We start from the raw sequence: 20,725 nt of genomic DNA, 5'->3' as shown, positions 1-20,725 counted from the left end.
AGTTGTGCTAGTCTGCTTTTAAGTTGCTCATACCAAACATACTTTTTTTTTTTTTACAAAAAAAGCACTCTGCCCACCCTTATAAATAATATGTGTATATATTATATAAAAAAAAAACGGTTTTTTTTCAAATTAATTCCTCCACATTGCCTAAGCCCCCCCCCCCCCCCCTTTCAATACCAAAACAGCAGAAGTATGCACACTGCAGAAAGAAGACAGGCAACAACATCCAAGAAAAGGTATGTGCGAATTTTCTTCACCTATGCTACATATATATTTGTCTCTAAAATACATCTGCAATGCTCTAAGAATTCTTGAGTAAAAAGCCAATGAGATTAAAAAAAGGGACACTCCTAAAAAAAAGCAGGCAAAATAGTTTTTAAGAAGAGTAACATGGGAGTTTTCCCAGAAATAATACCTATACCTTTTTTTTTATGTTTTGTTTTTCTGACCAAGGTCTGAATGTCCATATGAAATATTGGGTGAAACAATGACAAGGGATTCTGTAGAAACCTGAGACGGGAGGAAAGAGAGAGAGCATCCTCAATTTGTCTAAGGAAGGTGGAAACTTAATTCTATGTTGTTTTAGGTGCAAGCTTAGTATCTTTGATGAATTGTCTGATTTGAGGATGGGGGATGTGTTTTTAAGAAGTTTGGCAAGGTTTTTACACTGCATTGATTTTGTTTAAAAAATATAAGCAAAGTTTGTTGATCCATATGCAATGCTGGTTCTGAGGACAAAATCTGCTCTGTCCAAGAGACTAAAGTTGTGAAAATTCCAAGTTTCTGAGCAAGGTGGTAATATGAAGTGGCATGAGGTATCTGCCAGTATGTGGGCATGCATGCACAAGCATACACACAGTAGAGTGAATACAAGAGAGACCCTGATTATCTTGTAACAAAAGTATTCAAGAAGGCTTGAATCCACTTTTTTCCTCCCACTTTAACAGAGGAGCAAAATGTTTCCCCTACAGAGCACAAAAAAAAACTATGCAGTAGAATACATGTGTGTCAAGGTGGAATGTTGTGATGTGGCATTTATGCTTTGTAATTTTAACATTATTTTGATACACAAACCAAAGAGGCACATGGCAGTCTGACATATAACACAAGTTTTTCCAATGTGGACAAAAAATACTTGTCCATGGTCTGGTCTGGCAGGGATTTTATTTCAACTCCATATTGGAAAGACAGCTGAAGTTGAAAGAAGAGAAGAGAGATGATTCATTTACAACAAATAAAGATTAGGAATAGGTGAGGTTCAAAATGCACTAGTTGTGGTTCTGATTGACTGACAGTGGAACTGTCAAACCAAAGAACCAGCATACTGCTCCTTGTGGAGATAGATCTGAGATCTATAATTAGTCCATCAGAGAGGTGCTTAGTACAGATGGAGCAAAGCACTCCGATCAGAATCCTAAGAATAGAGGACGGGATACAAAGGCTATTGAATGCTTTCTGGCACCTATCTTGTAGCTGGTGTACATGGGTAGAAATGTCATTATTTTATTTTATTTTTTTTTATATCAAAAACAAGTCCCAAGAACTTTTCCTCTGCTGCAACTAAGATTATCAGCAACTTTGCAGCAAAAGTACACAGTCATCTGTGGTGAGAATTTATCCATTTGCGAGTGTTTCATATTACAAAAATGGAAAAGTCATCTACAGAGTAAGCACTTACAGTAGTAGGAATCTGTTATGTTCTTAACACACAAAAACACTATGGCATTCCCTCCTCTTGGAAAAAGAATTGCGGTGGAAGGGGGGGGGGGATAAACTCCACTGAGATATTTCCTGATGAAAAGAGGGAGATACTGTCTAAGATCAAATGATTTTTGTTTTAGGAAAGCATATTTGATGGATGTTCTTGCACTATTCCCACAGGCCATTTATATTTCCACAATGAGTATTGGAGATGATAAATGAAACACAAGATAATCAAGGCCTTTCTCATGTGGTAGTTGGATACAGAAATTATGATAAGGGAACTTACTGAAAAACAGATACCAACTGCCTCCATGTCGGCATTAACATATTCACATTAAGCATGGCACAAATATCAATTGGCACTCAATTATGGAGCAACATGCAGTACATTATCTCATACTTCTGATTTGCCATCTGTTGGGCATGTGGTGAATCATTATATGTGCTTTCTAGAGAAACCATTATTAGAAGGGAAAAGATCTTTCTTTTTCAGTTATATAATTCACTGATAATAAGAGAAATTTTATAACTGCTTATATTTTTAAATTTATAAAGGAGTAGGTATATCATGAAGACAGTTCACAAATATTAGTTTTACAAGAAAATTCTACTGAAAAAAACTTGATATTGGCGTGTGATATATATATCACACGTCATATATAACACACACTATTGAATGTATAGAAATGTGCCTGCATGCCAAAAATGGATGAAACATGCTGAAAAGTCAACTGTGCTCCTGTCAGATGTGCAAAACACAGCCCAGTGTGAATGTGCTAAGATGAACTTATTGAAATGGGTATGGCTGCCTAAAGATGGCCACTCATTTGTGGGCAGGTCCATCCCCTATCCTGTCCTCATGGGTGAGTGGCATACCATAATGTAGGATCCTCGCCAAATTTCAGGCATGTCACCTGTAGACAAAGGCAGATTGGCTTATGCACCTGCAAGAGATCCTTGATGTCATCAATATTTCATGAAATTCAGAATAGTTCTGCTGTAGGAATGTTTTCATTATCATTATTTATGTTTAGTTTAGTGGATCTGTCTAGTTTCTGGTGTTGAGAGTTTTTGCTTTTCCCAGTCTTGCAGGAGAATTATGGATGGCTAGTGTTCATGTCTTCCTCCTCAGGTAAAATATCCAAATCACCATTGAATTTAACCTGTCCAGGATAGTAAGAATTTTTTAACAGTTTTAGATTCCTCTGAAAATAGAGATATCCATTTTTTTCTGCTGCAACATGGAGGCTTTTCTTTGTATAATGATAGTGCTAATGCCATCATTATATTAAACTAATTATTATTTTAAACTAAAGAATCCACATGGACTTGTATGATTTTCGGTGTATTTTCTGGAACAATACAAATGGATTTTTCATTTGATGCAATGAAAAGCACAATAAATGCTAACATTTCAGATAATGTAATTTTTGAGAAAGTGGGAGATCAATACCAGTTCATGTCTCTGTAGATACGTTTTCACATTACTTCTCAGTGTAAGAGAGTTTCACTAGATGTAGTTGTGGTATACTTCCCTCAATCAAGAAAGATCAAGAGTTCAGCTCTTTCTTGATCTTCTGAATCTTAGTCATCCTTCCACCTTTGACATGCTATATGAAGAAGCTATATGTTCTCACTTACACAACCCTTGTTTTCAGGCAGTTTACTACCACATCAGGCATACATGACAGGCAGTTTGGGCATGATTGCATTTATGTTGCTTGAAGATCTTAAAGGATTTGGGATGTAGAGTATGACAAGGCAGTTCAGATGGCCAGCTTTTGGCAAATGAAAGTTTGGGGGTATGGCCTGCCACTCTTTGGTCCTCTAGTTCAGAGGACGAAGGAGCAACAAGTTCTATCAATATGTGAAACTTTCAAAGCAACATCTCCAAGGACTCATTGTGAGAGGGCACTCTACTCCTTGCAGGGCAAAGAATGCTGTAAAGGGATGCTGTTTTTGATATCGCCAACATCTCTTTTAGTATTCGCGTCTGTCTGGAGTGGAAAGAATGCAAAAGCAGATGACTCTCTATAAGGGTCACTCATAAAGTTTTGCTGTCTGCACGGTTAGCCTAGTGGCTTTGCACTTCACAATCACATGCCTGGGGAAGGGGTGTCCTAGGTTCGATTCCTGTCGACGACAAGAGGAGCTTACGGATCTTCCTCAACCATAGCCAAGTTAGCTGGTCTTGTGCGTGAACAGCAGCGTTTTTCCACCAGTTTATCTGGGTTTTTCATTCCGCAAGTAGGCAAACCAGTCCCATGAACACACACGGATTACAGTCAGGAATACTGACCCAGCCATAAACCTGATTCATCAGCTATGCCAGTTCCGAGCCCAGATAAAATGGGGGAGACTGAGATGGTGCCATACTTCCCTGTAAAGGGGACTCAAAGCTATTATTTCATCATACGATAATAATAATTATAATTATTATTACTCCATTGCACATGAATCACCATCTCTGCTACTTAATCCTCCAACTATACTACTGCCCACCATCACAAAGCATTCTTTGTCTGTAAACTGTGTGTGCACTTTGTCGGCCCATTTGCTTAAATGCAAGTTTCCACTTCTGGAAACTTGGGAAAAATCCAAGTTTCAAGAAGGGGAAAACAAAACCTACTACCTCTGTGTGAGATCAGCTAACTGACTTTTAATTGAAAAAGGCCATATAATCTGATTATAGACACTCCCCACTCCATTCCCAAAAAGATTTCTGGGAATGGAGTGGGGAGTGTCTTTATTTCCTTAAATCACCATACCAAACCTGGCACTATAATAAAAATTGCTCTGGTCCCTAAAGAATTCACTATAGCAAGCATCTGCTGCATTTTCCTTGCATTCAACCTGAGAAAATTTGGTGCATACTTATATGCAGATTACTTCTGAAGGTTAAAAATGAATCTACTTACCGAATGTGCTTCTGTCTCTAAAATTTTTTCTGGTCCATTTATACCCAAAAGGTTATATACCCGCACATGATGATCTGTGCTGCCTGTAGCTAGAAATATTCCACCTAAAAATTAAAAGTTTCATAAAGTCAAATTTATATACTGGTAGATAAATAGAAAAATAGTTCAAAAATGCAAGTGTTGAATCAAAATTCTTCAAGAGGTTGTTTAAAAAGCATTTAGTCATAAACAAATATTGTTTGTGAATAAATTTAAATTGAAAAAGAAAAGAAACCTCTGAGCAGAATAAAAAGCTATATATTAATTATTAAAATGTGTAAATTGGATTCAAACAGTTGTTTTCCATTTCACCATCCTCATTTTCCAATGAAACTTCCTTTTTCACAGACAATGCTTGCATATTCCATTTCCTATATTTTTGCACAAGCATGGCTATTCTTAGCACTTAGTAAATTAAAGAGAAACCACTGTTAATCACTGTTGATGAAAACAACATTATTATTATTTATTTAGTATTAAATAAATAATAAATAAGATGAGGTTTACTGAAATGTTGAATGAAATTTCAGCAAACCTCATGGTAAAGAAGTTCAAAAACTCCAGCATAATTTATACAAAATTCCCTAAAAATTCAAATTCTGTTTTGATAATTTTTAACAATTCAGCTGACTCTGACAATAACCACCATCATTATGGTGAACTTACTCACTACAATAATAAACTATTAAAATATCCGAGCCAAAATTCCATAGAATCAATTCTATTCTAAAGGAAAACCAAATTTGACAGGTGTGCATGTGCACGCACGCATGCACACACACACACACACACACATTGCAGCCAATACACTTTAAGGTTCATATGATTCAACTAAGGATCATGTGCATAGAGTCATAAGCCAGCAATAATGTGTTAACAAAATACATAAAACAGACTTGTTGAAAAGTAAGGTTACTTGTTGAAAAATAAGGTTTCCTTTATATAATAAGGAAAATTATATAAATCTGTGATTGCTGATTTTTTTGAATAACAAGGATACAAGTCTAACAGATAAGCTTAGGTGTTGACAGTTATTCATAACTTAATTTTTTAACGGTATTAACAACACCATGCAATTTAATCAAAACATCTTTTGATCAAAATGTGTGGTGTTGTTAATACTGTTAAAAAATTAAGTCATGAAGGAAACAAGTGTACTGTAGTCTACTTTAGATTTGTAAAAGTTACCAATCTAAAGTAGGTTACAGAACCACAGCATTTAGTTAAGGTATTGTGCAAAAAAACTCTTATTATATATAATGAAACTTGGAGCAAGCGGTTTGGATACAGTCAGTAATTTAAATTCCCCTCAATTCAAGATGAAACAGGACAGTATATGTAGCAATTCATAGACCTCATTTAAGGTATAAGGAAAAATCAAAACTGAAACATGTTAAATAATATATAAGGCAAGGGTGTATGCTATCTCCACTGTCATTCATCATTTACATGGATCACATAAATATAAACTACCGTATATTATTGTGTATAATGCGAAAAATTTATGGTAAAAAATACTACTTTAGTTAGAGGTTCGCATTATATGTGGATCCTGAAAAATATAGCATCTTATTAGACTTGCACACGCAATATATACTACCTAATGCCTATGCAACCAAATCTACTTGACCCACTCGCATTCGGCGACCGAGCGCGCATCGTATCTATGCATAAAGCTACTTACATTACTGGCATTATGCGCAGATATGATGAGCTCTCTGTCGTCGAATGATAGAGCACAGTTAGGTATATCAGTTTAACCACAGTTCATTTTAAATATTATTTGTTAAACAAACCTAGCCTGAAAATGAGCCAAGAAATGTAAACGTTCATCTTTTGAAGCAGGATTTAAATTGCATGTCGTGCAGTTTGCAGAAGAACATAATAATAGTGTTACTATGAGAGAATTTGGTGTAGCAGAGAGTAATATTAGACTTTTGCGTAAGCAAAAAGACAGTCTTGAAAAAATCCCCAAAATGAAACGTGCCCATCGTGGAGATGTAGCATCCTTTCCAGAATTCGAAGAAGAGCTAAATGAATGGATTTTGATGCAACGACAAGATGGCATTATAGTAACAAGAAATGCAATTCGCTGTCGAGCTCTACAACTCAAGAATGGTAAATTCAAGGACATACCAGGTATTTCATCTTTTCTTGCTTCGCCTGGGTGGTGCAACAGATTTATGGAACACAAAGCATTAACATTAAGACACCGAACAAAAATTGCGCAGAAGTTACCAAAGCAGCTTGAAGAAAAAGTGCAGTCCATCCATAAATTTATCATAAAATTATGGAAATGTCACGGATATGAACTTTCCCAAATTGGCAATATGGATGAGACGCACATGTACTTTGATATTCCTGGGAATCGAACAGTAAACTCAGTTGGTGAAAAGGATGTCTTCATAAAAACAACGGGACATGAAAAAAAGGATTTTACTGTTGTTCTAGCATGCATGGCAGACAGAACCAAATTAAAGCCAACAGTGATATTTAAAAGGAAGAAAATTCCGAAACATATGAAATTTCCACCAGGTGTAATTGTTTGCGCCAATCAGAAAGGTTGGATGGATGAAGAAGGTGTACAATTGTGGCTAGATCAAGTATGGAACATACGTCCAGGTAGCTTGTTAAGTCAACAAAGCATGCTAGTCTGGGATATGTTCTGGGTGCATTTAACAGAGGCAAGCAAAGAGAAAGCACGTGAGCTACGTACAGACATAGCAGTCATACCGGGTGGTCTAACTTCCGTTTTGCAGCCACTTGATGTCAGCTTGAATAAGCCATTTAAAGATCACTTACATGAAAAATGGAGAGAATGGATGTCATCTGGTTTGGTGAAGATGACAAAGGGTGGGAATTTTCAGAAGCCTGAGATCACCCTAGTCACCAGCTGGGTTAAAGAAGCATGGGATTCGATATCATCTGAAATGATTCAACGCTCATTTCTTAAATGTGGAATAAGTAATTCAATGGATTGATCTGAAGATCACGTCATATACCTTCTACTCATATACGTCATAAACCACTCTACAAAGCGAGGATGACGCACAACAAACTGGAGAGTATGAAGACGATGACGACAACTGCTACACTGATGACACAATCCCTACAGATGAATTTATAAATGAAATGTTTGACGACTCAAAAGATGAAGAAGAATTTAAAGGATTTTGACATTTTGTTTTAAAATAAATATTTCTTTCATTAATTCGTATTGTATTTTGACATTTTTTTAAAAATAAATATTTCTTTTGTTAATTCGTATTGTATTATTTATAATGTTATGGAACAAGATTAACAGATCGCATTATACGTGGACATAGCATTTTAGGGCTAGTTTTCAAACAAAATTTCTAGTTCGCATTATACGCGATAATATACGGTACTATTAAAATTGATATCAAAATAGCTTAATAACTATTTTGATACAAATTATTATTTTCTTAAGACGAAGTCACTACAAGCCTTCAGGATTCATTACCTAAACTGAGTTAATGTGTAAAAAATTTAGTATGAAAATAACAGAAAAAATTACTGGATGCAAATGGTTAAATGCAATTTGAATGAGAAACCTATAAAAAGTTTAAAATATTCTGCTATTTAAATACAATTCTTAGTGAAGATGGAAACAGAAAATAAAATAAGCAAAACTGGATGGTGGAAAACCAGAAGAATAAATTTATGTGAAATAAAGAGAGAGGTTAGCTTAATCCTCAAACCACTCTACAAGACAGGGTTCAAAACGAGGTTTAACTTAAAGATCTGCAAATTGGGTTAGAAATAAAATGGCTGTTAAAAGACTAAAGACTACAGATATGAGTTTTGAGAAAATTAAGGTTATTCTTGTTTAAGAATTACAACTGAAGTAAATCAGGCTGTGAGGCTGGTGAATTGTCTGTTTACTGCACGTGTTCTTCTGGCCTGTTTGCTTGTTTTTTGTGGGATGAAAAATGAGAGTTCCAGGAAAAATAAAAAAGCCTTGCCACTTTCGTAAAAGAAAAATTGTGAGAGGGAACTGGTAGCATTAACCACCCAAATGGCCATTTTGTTTTAAAATAAATATTTCTTTCGTTAATTTGTATTGTATTATTTATAATGTTATGGAACAAGATTAACAGATCGCATTACACAGATAAAATATATCAAAAATAAGCTTCATAGCCATGCTATTACAATAATATCCAATTGTTATTATATTAACTCCAATGGACACTTGGTATCCATGTAATTACTGATGTGTATACATGTCAAGGCCAGTTCAGTGGTTAACAGTAGTCTTAAAAATGACGACATTAGAAAGGAACATGACATTATTAGCACTTGAGAATGTGTATGCACAGCTAATCTAATAGTAGTCACTTAAAAAGAACTGGCAAAGAAAGTTAGCAAAACATGTATTTAATGCTGGGATAGCAAAAAAAGACCCAGAAAAAAGGCCAAGATCTATGTATCAAACTTCTTACAGGCACACCCAGAAGAAACTAACAGCAACATGATTATTAGCTAGCCGACCTGGAAGAATTACCATTAGGTCAAGTATACTGTTTGGCAGTCAGTCTGTGGAACAACTGTTTTAAAGCTTACGCTTTAAAAGCTTTAAGTTTTAAAGTTTTTAAAGCATAACCTCAAAAGGAAGAAATGTGGAGTGTTTTCCATGATGAATATATCACTCATGCTTTGTTTGGAAATTCATAACATAGTTGTTGGGCACCTATGATAAACAATGTGGGCTATCAAACAACAAACCATATCTACAACCTAATTATGATTTAATGCTGGTTCTGCAAGAAATATTGCCTTCCAATGATTCTCTCTGCAAATGAATACTAGATAGTTGCTATATTCATGTTATCGAGAGAGAGAGAGAGAGAGAGTAAATATATTCTAAAAATGGGTCATAAATGTAAAAGAAGATATTTATTGCCTCTAATATTTCATCGCCTGTTATAAGAACATCCAAAGAGGTAGTAAATATCATTTTAGGTGTGCTAACCATTATTCACTTTACAAATATGTCTGAAACATGGTTCAGACTACATTTTACTCTCATCCTGAGATTTTTATTTATAAGGTCAAAGCACCTTGTGGCAACTTGTTTAGGTCTGGCTCCCACTGACGAGACCTCAATAAAGGTCGAAACCAGTCTGGGTAGTGGCCCTTGCCTTTAATGCATAGCATCATACATCTCCATATTGGGATGTGCTTTGCATTAGGGGAAAATACTAAGGAAAGTGATCGGTGCTTACTCCACCTTTATCACGAGTTGCCTCAGACTTGCACTATGTGCAGGCGCAAGCTTGACTTACTTGTCTGTTTGCTTACTTGGGAAAAAGGATTAAAGCCTAGCTAATAAAATTGCTTGGTATCTTTAACATAGTATATACCCAAGGTAAAAAACTTTCTATACATTTACTACCTCTTTGGATGTTCTTATAACAGGCGATGAAATATTAGAGGCCATAAATATCTTCTTTTACATTTATGAACCATTATTCACATTACAAAAATGTACCAGATGACTGGAATCTTGACCATCACTCAGGTATTGTCATGGAATCTAGAAGCTACATTGCAGAATGCTTTATTACAGGACCAGAAGATTCTGGGCCCACATATTGTATTTGGAATTAAATGATATCACTTACAGTGCATGTAAGATGATGGAGGGACTATAACCAGCATTCAAACATTGTATTGCCACTTCAGATCTCCAATAAGCAAGGTGGTATTTCTCTCCCTGATGAAAATCATTTGCCACACATTATAACATGCTCTTCCACCCCTGGTCATGATAACTGCTTTGATGCATCATGGAAAATATTCTACTCATTTCTGATGAACAGTTGATTCATCAATGAAGACAGCCATTTTGGCATGCCCAATTCCATGTTCCCACTCTATAACAGAAACAATCATTGGATAGCATAAAACATAGCATCGTGTTGAGGGGTGTTGAAGGGCTGCTATTATCCATAAAAAGCACAACAATGTGAAGCATGTGCAATAACCAGTGAATCCAATCCTTATAATGAGAAGTAACTCCAGTTCATTACAACAGCCTCTAAATTTTGGTGTTGGGACCATGCACTCTCCTGAAATCCTCCATAATCAACCATATCAATCAGATAGAAGAATGCATGTGTAGTGTGACATTCCACACATAAAGCTGATTTTCACTGCTTCATAATCAAAACCCTATGCGCCTCAGCCTGCGCCAATTGATGATGCATATATTTGTTGTTGTCGTAGAAGGGCTATAGCTCTTTGACACACTGTTCATAAACTCTGGAGTCGGAAATGCTTAAATGCTATCAGTGGCATGCACAAACATTTATCACAAATGACATTTGTGTATTATCCTCTTCAAAAAAAATCTTAACTCTTTTCATGTACCCACTTTCATGTACTCAAATCCTAAAACACACCCCAACTTAATATCACCAGAATTGAAGATCGGTACTATCAACATAAGAAACCTGAATGGCAAAGAAATGGAGCTAGCTGAGGAATTAGATAAGTACCAGATTGATATAATAGGGGTGATTGAAACAAAAAAGACAAAAACTGGTGAAATCTTTCTGAGCAATAAATACAAAATGTTATATTCAGGCAATGACAATCAAGGAAAACAAGGAGTAGCCATAGTATACAACACTAAATACGAGGCTAATCTTCTTGAATGGAAGGCAATTTCAAGTTGACTGATGTCGGCAAATATCAGAATTGGGAACTGGACAATGAAACTTATTTGTGCCTATGGTCCCACAGAAGGTTCTACTAAGGTAGAAGTAGAGGAATTTTTTGAAGCTTTAGAGAAAGCAACTGACACAATGAAAAATGAAAAGTTAGTCCTTGTTGGGGATCTAAATAGCAGAGTAGGAAATGATTGTCAGACATACAAAAAATATTTTGGAAAAATTTGGAGAAAAGAGAAAAGCTAATAATAATGGCAAATACTTGTTGGATTTCTGCTCAGAACATGGACTAGTTATTATTAACACCATGTTCCAACATAAAAATGTGCACAAATTCACATGGAGAGAAGATGCAAAGAATAAGAAAAGTCTCAGTGACTATGTTATTGTTGATACTGATGTTTTCTTTCTTGTGCAGGACACTAGAGTGTACAGAGGAGTTGAAATTGGAAGTCCTCACCATTTAGTCTTAAGCAGGATAAAATTGAATTTCATATTGAAAAGAAGAACATGCAAGAAAGTTTTAAAACGAATAAAAGTTGAGCAGATCTCAGATGTGAACTGTAGACTAAAATATACAAACATTATTCAAGAAAAAAATTGAAGAGTTTGAGAACAGAAATCAAACTTGGAGATTCAGTGGCAAGCTCTGAAGAAAACATTGATTAATTCTGCCAGAGAGGCATGAGGTGAGGTTGTCTGCAAGGATAAAAAAAATCAGAACTCCCTGATGGACACAGGAAGTTAAAGAAGAAAGCATATCAAAAGTTCTTGGCAAATAAGTCAGCTTGTGCGCTTAGAGAATACAGAGACAAATGTAACAAAGCTAAACACTGTGTAAAACTAGCTAAACAAAAGTCATGGGAAGACTTTGGCAAGAATATAGAAAATAAATATCAAGAAGGTGGCAAAATATTCTGGAGGTTGTTGAAGAAGCTCAGAAATGGAGGAAAGAGTGCTGTAAAAGGAATTACAGATGACAAAGGTGATATGAAAACCTGGAGAAAAAGATATCCTTGAAATATGGAATAATTACTTCAAAAAATTGCTAAATGAAACTAGCAGTGATGACAGCACACTGATAAAAAACACTGACCAGGCATGCAGTCCATGCAATGTATTCCGTGCAATCAGGAATACATATTCATACTTGAAGTAGAAAAAACCATCAAAAGTCTGAAATGTGGAAAGAAATCTGGAGGAGATGATATTAGACCTGAAATGCTCAAATATGGAGGTATAAAAGTTTTACAGTGGCTACACTGCATAGTTCAGAGGGAATGGACAGAAGGACGAATTCCAGATGACTGGAGTAAAGCTCTTATAGTACCCATATATAAAAGAGAAATAAAACTGATTGTGAGAATTAGAGAGGTATTTCTCTACTGAGTGTTCCTGGTAAGATTTATGCCAGTATACTTGAGAAACGGTTGAGAAGGATTGTGGAAGAGAAGCTTGGTGAGGAACAAGCTGGATTCAGGCCAAATAGAGGCTGTAAGTATCAGATATTCACTTTACAAAAAATAGTTGAAAAGTCATGGGAATATAATAAAGATCTGTAATTAAGTTTTGTAGATCTGGGAAAGGCATATGACAGGGTGCCAAGAGAGAAGCTATTTGAAATGCTACAGTTATATGGTGTTAATGGGGCATTATATCAAGCAACACTTAGTCTTTATTTGAGTTGTAAGTTAGCAGTTAGAATTGAAGGAAATACAGGAAGATGGTTTAATGCTAAATCTCTTGTCAGACAAGGATGTACTTTATCACCTCTGTTATTCATTATCTATATGGATTACCTTATGAAGGAAAGTGGTATTAAACCTGATATCAAAATTGGTGTTAATGTCAGCTCCTTGCTTTATGCGGATGATTTTATACTTCTAAATAAATCCGTGACAAGTCTGCAAGATTCCCTGACTAAATTGAATAACAGTTGTGACAGATATGGTATGAAGGTCAGCAATGAAAAGACAAAAATAATGAAAATAGGCAGAAGCATTGAAAATTTCAGGTGCATTGTGAATGGAGAATCTATAGAACAAGTAAAACATTTCAGGTACTTAGGCACGATTTTTAGTGAAGATGGTAAATTAAATATGGAAACTGACAACAGAATCAACAAAGATGGTATGGCAGGAAGTCAACTGAATAAATTTATATGGAATAAGAGAGAATTTAGTCAAAATACTAAATTAGCTGTATGCAAGACAGTGTTCAAACCTGTTTTAACTTATTGATCTGAGAGTTGTGGCAGAAGTAAAACACTTACCAAAGACTAGAGACCGCAGATATGAGAGTCCTGAGAAAGATTAGGGACATGAACAGATGGCATCAATGGCAATATCATATTAAAAATGAGGATATTAGGAAAGAACTTGACATGGTCAGCATCCAGGAATGTGTTAGCAGAGCTAATCTCAGGTGGTATGATCACTTAAACAGAATGGGTGAGGAAAGATAAGCAAAACAAGTGTTCTTCTCTGCCAGGTTGGCAGGAAAAAGACCCAGAGGAAGACCAAGACGTAGGTGGATTGATACGGTAAAAAGTGCCTTATAAGATAGAAATATAAGATCTGAAAATGTTGTAGCTTTGACAGGTAACAGATTGATTTGGCAGAAAATTGGAGGTAGGAAGTTAGTAATGATGTAAATTTTTCATGTAGTACTATCATATCCTGTACACCCCTTGAGGGTAAATGTCAGGAATTTGATGATGATGCACTCACTGTTCAGCCTAAAAAAATAAAATGGCTCAAGTGAACTGATAATCTCATTTTAGAGGGTATAAAATTTATATACTACATTAGTATATACATTTTATCCCTGAGTGTGTTTCTTTATAATGGTAGAAATTAGCACTTCTACCATTATAAAGAATTACAAACAGCCAATTTTTAATAGGCTTTTTTGATATAATCATTTAATAATTACTGTATTTGCCGGCATATAAGATGCACTGGAGTACAGGACACATCCCCTTTTTTGTACACATTTTTTAGGAAAAAACTTTATCATTGAATATTATAATGAATTTACAGTATTTCAAATATAAAGTAATAAGTAGACCTACTTTCAACAAATACCTAATTTAACTAGGAAAGAGTACCCACCTTTTAATCGTCAAAACCCAGAAATTCATCTTCAGAGCTAAATGAAGAGACACTTGAAACCTCTTCTAAATCAGAATCTGAGTCCTCATACAACAAATTGTCCTCTGTACCATCTAGTGCATTACTAATCCCACACTTCTTAAATGATTTAACCACTGTCTCAGTTTTCACAGCATCCCATGAAGCTTTGACTCACTCACAAACTTGTGAAATGCTAGGCCCCTTCATTCTTCCTGATGGTGTAACCTCAAAATCTGAAGACTGCATCCAGCTCTTCCACTTCTCCTTTATAAATCCCTTAAATGGTTTATTAATACAGACATCTAAGGGTTGAAACTGACTAGTTAGACCTCCTTCAATTACAGCTACCTGAGTTTCATTTCTTTGAGTTTATTTGTAACATCGTCTGTTCTGTGAGAACAAAACTGATCCCATACTAGCATGGCAGGCTTCTTCAACAGTCCACCAGGGCACCTAGACCAAATTTTATCTATCTATAATTTCATTCCTCCTCCATTCATCCAGCCTTTTGCGTGAACATGTTGTACAAACACTCCTTTCAACAGTTTTTCTTTGGGTAGTGTCTTCTTTTTAAAAATCAATAGTGGCAGCAATTTTGTCCCATCGGCACAGCAGGATAAAACAACCGTACAGTGAGTTTTTTCGTGCCCTGAAGTTTTAATAGTAACACTTTTAGTGCCCTTGGAATCTATAGTTTTGTTTGAGGGCACATCAAAAGTCATCAGAACCTCGTCCATGTTTCCTATTTGCGCAAGTTCAAAATTTTCTCGTTTCCATGCATTAATGACGAATCGATGAAATTCAATCATTGTTTCTTCATATTCAGCTGGCATCTTTTGTGATATTTTTGTTTTAGTTTGCATACATAGCTGGTTTCTCTTCATGAATCTTGAACACCATGATGTTGATCCAGTAAAGTTGGCGATCCTTCTGTTAGTGGCTATTGCTTTTGCTTCATGAATAATCATTTTTGTAGACACAAAAAGTCCCACTTTTCTGTGGTCTAAAATTCAAGTATTCAGTTCTGCCTCAAGTTCTGGCCATTTTGCAGTTCCACTTCGTAGGTTATGTTTACTGTGAATTGGTTTTTTTTAAAATCCTCTTCCTGATTCTGTCAAGTTCCTATCATTTTCTCAGTTGGGGTGGTCCGAAATGCCTCTCTGCATCCCTGTGTCCATGTTCTTTAGTATACGCAATCACACGTAGCTTGTATGCAATATTGTAACAATGCCGATGTTTTTCAGCCATAATTTGCCAAGAAATTTAGAGAAAATTTATCACCGTTCACAACTGCTACAACAATTGGAAAGTTTAAACGAACAGGACACAGCTGTGATCGTCGATGACAGCACATGCGCATCCACTGAGCTCTATGTCAGTGTTTCTCAAAGTGTGGTATGCGTACCCCGGGGGTATGTGGCAATTTTTGGCTATGCATCATTAACGCATAGAATAAAATTCAATGCATCCGTAAAGTTCGAGATCGTAAAACATTCCTATTGTATTACTGAATAAGGTACAGAGACATCTGCAGGCTGTGCAATATGTTTCTCAACAAACAGTGCAATTAGAGACAACTGGGATAAAAACGGCACTAACTAATGAATCACATGTCCCCCCCACCACAGAAAATGCTGTGCGACTCAAGCAAAACCATATGTTGCTGGTGCAGCATATGGTTTTGTTTGAGTGAATGTGTTAAAAGGAAGAAATATATAGTGAATGTGTTTCAGATATTATACAAGGAATTTGGTTGAAGAGAATTAGCATTTCAACTCAACTGTCGGCTTGTCTTTGTTTTAGTAGCACAATCTTTTGTTAATACCGCATGAATCATATAAACGCGGGTGTCTGAAGTTTGAGAAACACTGCTCTACGTAACTGGAATGCTCTCACACACCGCAAGGAAGCAATAAAGAAATCGCATAACTCGGAACAGAGAAAATTTCCAGAAATGAAAATAATAAAAAACTGACCTGTCTGTCTGTTTGCTTACTTGGGAAATGGAGTAAAACCAGGTTTAAAATAGCTTGGTATCTTTAACATATATATATATGAAAAAGCTTTAATGACTGATACTGAGAGAAAAAAAGATGACAAGGTATATTTGAAAAGATACTACTAGTTTACTAGTTTCGTTGAATTGATCAACATCTTCAAGTATCACAATCAAAGAAATACATAAAGAATTACAGAAACTTAAAATTTTAATAACAGAACAAGTACAAAAAGACAGTAGCATGTTTGAAAGCAAAATACGAGCTTGAGTTCCAAAAAAATGTATACTACACGCTGTCGCGAGTGCACCAATACTGAACAGAGGCAATATGAGAAGAACACTGTATGAGAAGAATCTAGAGAAATTTCTCTAGATTCGACAGTCTTTCTATTGAGTTCATCACAGCACACATGGATGTTAGAAGTTTGAGTTCAGTTCACAATGTGTTGGCGGCCTTCGTCTGAGTTAACTGAAAAGAGAACGTAGCTAGAGAGAGAGAGCGCTGGCTCTAGTCCTGTTATAGGAGATATCTCTACGGTGTTCTTCCAAACATAGAAGGATGGATTTATCAGTCAGGCCATAGTATAGCTTTCCACAATTACATAAAATCTTGTACACTCCTGGAAACTGAGTTGGAAGATGTTTCTCTTTAGGTTTACTAAGTATTGAACGAAGTTTTGGGAGCGTAGTGAAGCAAGTTCTGAAGTTAACTTCTTGAGAATTTTTGCCAGTTTTGGTGAAAGAGAGCTGATGTAAGGCAAAGAGATGAAGGCTCTGGGGGAAGAGGGATCTTCAGAAGTAGTTGAGTGACTGGGGGAAAGAAATTTGTCAATTTTCTTATGAGAGAAACCAATATTAATAAAAGTTTTTTTTACGAAAAAGGAGTTCATGTTCAATTTCTGTTTCTTTTGTATGTAAAGATTTTGCTCAGTGAGCTAAGGTGGAAATAATACCAATTTTTGTGGGGGATAGTGATGGTAGGAAGCATGAAGGTATCTATCAGTATGAGTAGGCTTTCTAAAAATTGAGATTTTAATACTCTCAGCACATCTGGTAAGTTTCAGGTCTAAAAAGGGGAGGCAGACATCAGATTCCAGTTCGAAGGTAAAAGAGATTTTTTCATGACACTTGTTTAGGTGGTCTAAAAATAAATTGAGGTTGTTGACACTACCTTCCCAGATGAGGAAAATATCAATATAGTGATACCAGAATTTTGGTTTAAGGTGGAAGGAGTTAATAGCATTATCTTCAAAATCGTTGAGAAATATATCTGCAAGAATTGGAGAGAGCGGGCTGCCCATGGCCAGACCTTCCCTATGTTTGGAAGAACACTGTAGAGATATCTCCTATAACAGGACTAGAGCCAGCACTCTTTCTCTAGCCATGCTCTCTTTTCATTAACTCATGAAAAGAACTACAGATGAAGGCCGCCAACACATTGTGAACTGGACTCAAACTTCTAACATCCATGTGCTATGATGAACTCGAGAGAAAGAATGTCGAATCTAGAGAAATTTCTCTAGATTCTTCTCATATCAATAACAGCCTTAGTTTCAATCTCTGACACGCACGTTGCCTCTGTTCAGTATTGGCGCACTCGCAACAGTGTGTAGTATACGTTTGTTTGGAACTGAGCTCGTATTTTGCTTTCAAACATGCTACTGTCTTTTTGTACTTGTTCTGTTATTAAAATTTTAAGTTTCTGTAATTCTTTATATATTTCTTTGGTTTCAGTTATTGGCTGTTGTATGTGAGGCCTCCAGATCACTTTTGAAATAATTTTGCTACGTAATGTTTCTATTTTTGCTAGATGGCTGTTAATTGTATTCCTATTGGTTAAACCAAAATACAAAACGATGGTACAACATGACAAAATTTCATGACGGCTGGGGCGTCGCCCGGTTAAACAAGCCCCCCCCCCCCCCGTTGTTTCTGCCGGGGAACCAGGGTGAACAGCGAAAAGTCAGCTACTGGAACAAATCTGAAAACAAACCCCAACTCAACATCACCAGAGTTAAAGATCAGTACTATCAACATAAGAAGCCTGAATGGCAAAGAAATGGAGCTAGCGGAGGAATTAGATAAGTACCAGATTGATATAATAGGGGTGACTGAAACAAAAAAGACAAAAACTGGTGAGATATTATTGAGCAATAAATATAAAATGTTATATTCAGGCAATGACAATGAAGGAAAAGCAGGAGTAGGCATAGTATTCAACACAAAATACGAGGCTCATCTTCTTGAATGGCAGGCAGTGTCAAGTAGAGTGATTTGGGCAAATATCAGAATGGAGAACTGGACAATGAGACTTATTTGTGCCTATGATCCCACAGAAGGTTCTACTAAGGTAGAAGTGGAGGAATTTTTTGAGGGTCTAGAGAAAGTTACTGACACAATGAAAAAGGAAAAGTTGGTCCTTGTTGGGGATCTAAATAGCAGAGTAGAAAAGTGATTGTCAGACATACAAAAATGTGGTATTAAACATGATATCAGAATTGGAGATGCTAATCTCAGCTCTTTGCTTTATGCGGATGTTATATTTCTAAATAAATCCGCTACAAGTTTGCAAGAGTCCCTGACTAAATTGAATAACTGTTGTAATAGATATGGTATGAAGGTGAGCACTTAAAAGACAAAGACAATGAAAATAGGTAGAATTGTTGAAAATGTCAACTGTGTTGTGAATGGGGAACCTGTGGAACAAGTAAAACATTTCTGCTACTTAGGCACGATTTTTAGTGAAGATGGTAAATTAAATATGGAAATAGACAACAGAATCAACAAAGCTGGTATGGTAGGAAGTCAATTGAATAAATTCATATGGAATAAGAGAGAAATTAGTTGGAACACTAAATTAGCCGTCTACAAGACAGTGTTCAAACCAGTTTTAACTTATGGATCTGAGAGCTGGGTCAGAAGTAAAACACTTGACCAAAGACTAGAGACCGCAGATATGAGAGTCCTGAGAAAGATTAGAGGCATGAACAGATGACATCAATGGCAATATCATATTAAAAACGAGGATATTAGGAAAGAACTTGACATTGTCGGCATCCAGGAATGCATTAGCAGAGCTAATCTCAGGTGGTATGGTCACTTAAACAGAATGGGCGAGGAAAGATTAGCAAAACAAGTGTTCTCTGCCAGGTTCGCAGGAAAACGACCCAGAGGAAGACCAAGATATAGGTGGATTGATACGGTACAGTGTGCCTTAGACAACAGAAATATAAGATCTGATAATGATAATATTGGAGTCTTGACAAGTGACAGACTGATTTGGAGGAAAATTGTAGATAGGAAGTTAGTAATGATGTAAATTTTTCATGTAGTACTATCATATCCTGTACACCCCTTGAGGGTACATGTCAAGAATTTGATGATGATAATGATGACAAAAATGTTTTGGGAAAATTTGGAGAAAAGAGTAAAGCTAATAAGTCTAAGTTCGATTCTTGTTGCGATGGGAGGAATCTTTATCTGGACGATTTCAGTCGAATGTGAATTAGCCGATCTCATACAGAGGTAGCAGGGTTTTTCATCCCGCATACAGAGAAATTGGCCCTTCAGAACACATGCAATTTACAGACAAAAAATACTAGTTGTGGTTTGCATTAGATGGCATTGATGGAGATGATTTGTAGTAGAGGTTCGGTGTAGTGGTTGAGACAGTTGTAGGTATCCTCCCGCAATGAGTCTTAGGACTCCTTGGAGGTATCAGGAATAATAATAATAATAATAATAATTTGATGATGATGAATTCCAGTCTGTATTTTTTACAAGGTTGTCGACAATGCTCTTTAATATGATCAAGTTTTGCGGTGTTGGGGTAGGGGGTGACATAATGAAATGAAGATGAGACAAAGTAGCGATCGGCAATTTTGATCTTAATTACTGATGATGTATATGTATGGATGGGAGTTGTATGCTGATATGGTCAATGAATAATTGTGTTAGTGAATTGTTGAATATTTCTTCTCTTGTTGGGGAGTTCATGGTAGGGTTTATGTTGTACTGGCTTAGTATATCAAGGTATGTGTTAGTGGTTGAAGAAGCATGGTCAGGAATAATTATGTTAACGTCTCCTATTAGGATGAGCCGATATGTTGTACAGAGCTCAATGCTGTTTAGCCATGATTCTAATTCATACAGAAAGTCAAGTTGATTATATCATCTGGGGATCTGTATATTATGTTTATTGTGTATTTGATCAAAAGTTGTAGGACTGGT

The 20,725-nt window shown here is 36.0% G+C and overlaps 1 protein-coding gene across 1 annotated transcript in view; it reads right to left on the bottom strand.

Annotated features, from left to right (window-relative positions):
* The window catches only part of BRWD3 (bromodomain and WD repeat-containing protein), a 451,316-nt gene that overhangs the window by 280,359 nt on the left and 150,232 nt on the right, over positions 1 to 20,725 (bottom strand). Inside the window, 1 exon segment of the mRNA XM_090409588.1 lies at positions 4,626 to 4,729. Within this exon segment, the coding sequence (XP_090265714.1) occupies positions 4,626 to 4,729 (104 nt within the window).

Source organism: Typopeltis vanoorti, chromosome 19 (assembly GCF_054136105.1).
Source record: "Typopeltis vanoorti isolate ZY-2024b chromosome 19, IOZ_Tvanoo_1.0, whole genome shotgun sequence".
In the NCBI taxonomy this organism is placed as follows: domain Eukaryota; kingdom Metazoa; phylum Arthropoda; class Arachnida; order Uropygi; family Thelyphonidae; genus Typopeltis; species Typopeltis vanoorti.
The sequence above is the reverse complement of the archived record's forward strand: the minus strand, read 5'-3'. Positions and strand labels throughout refer to the sequence as shown.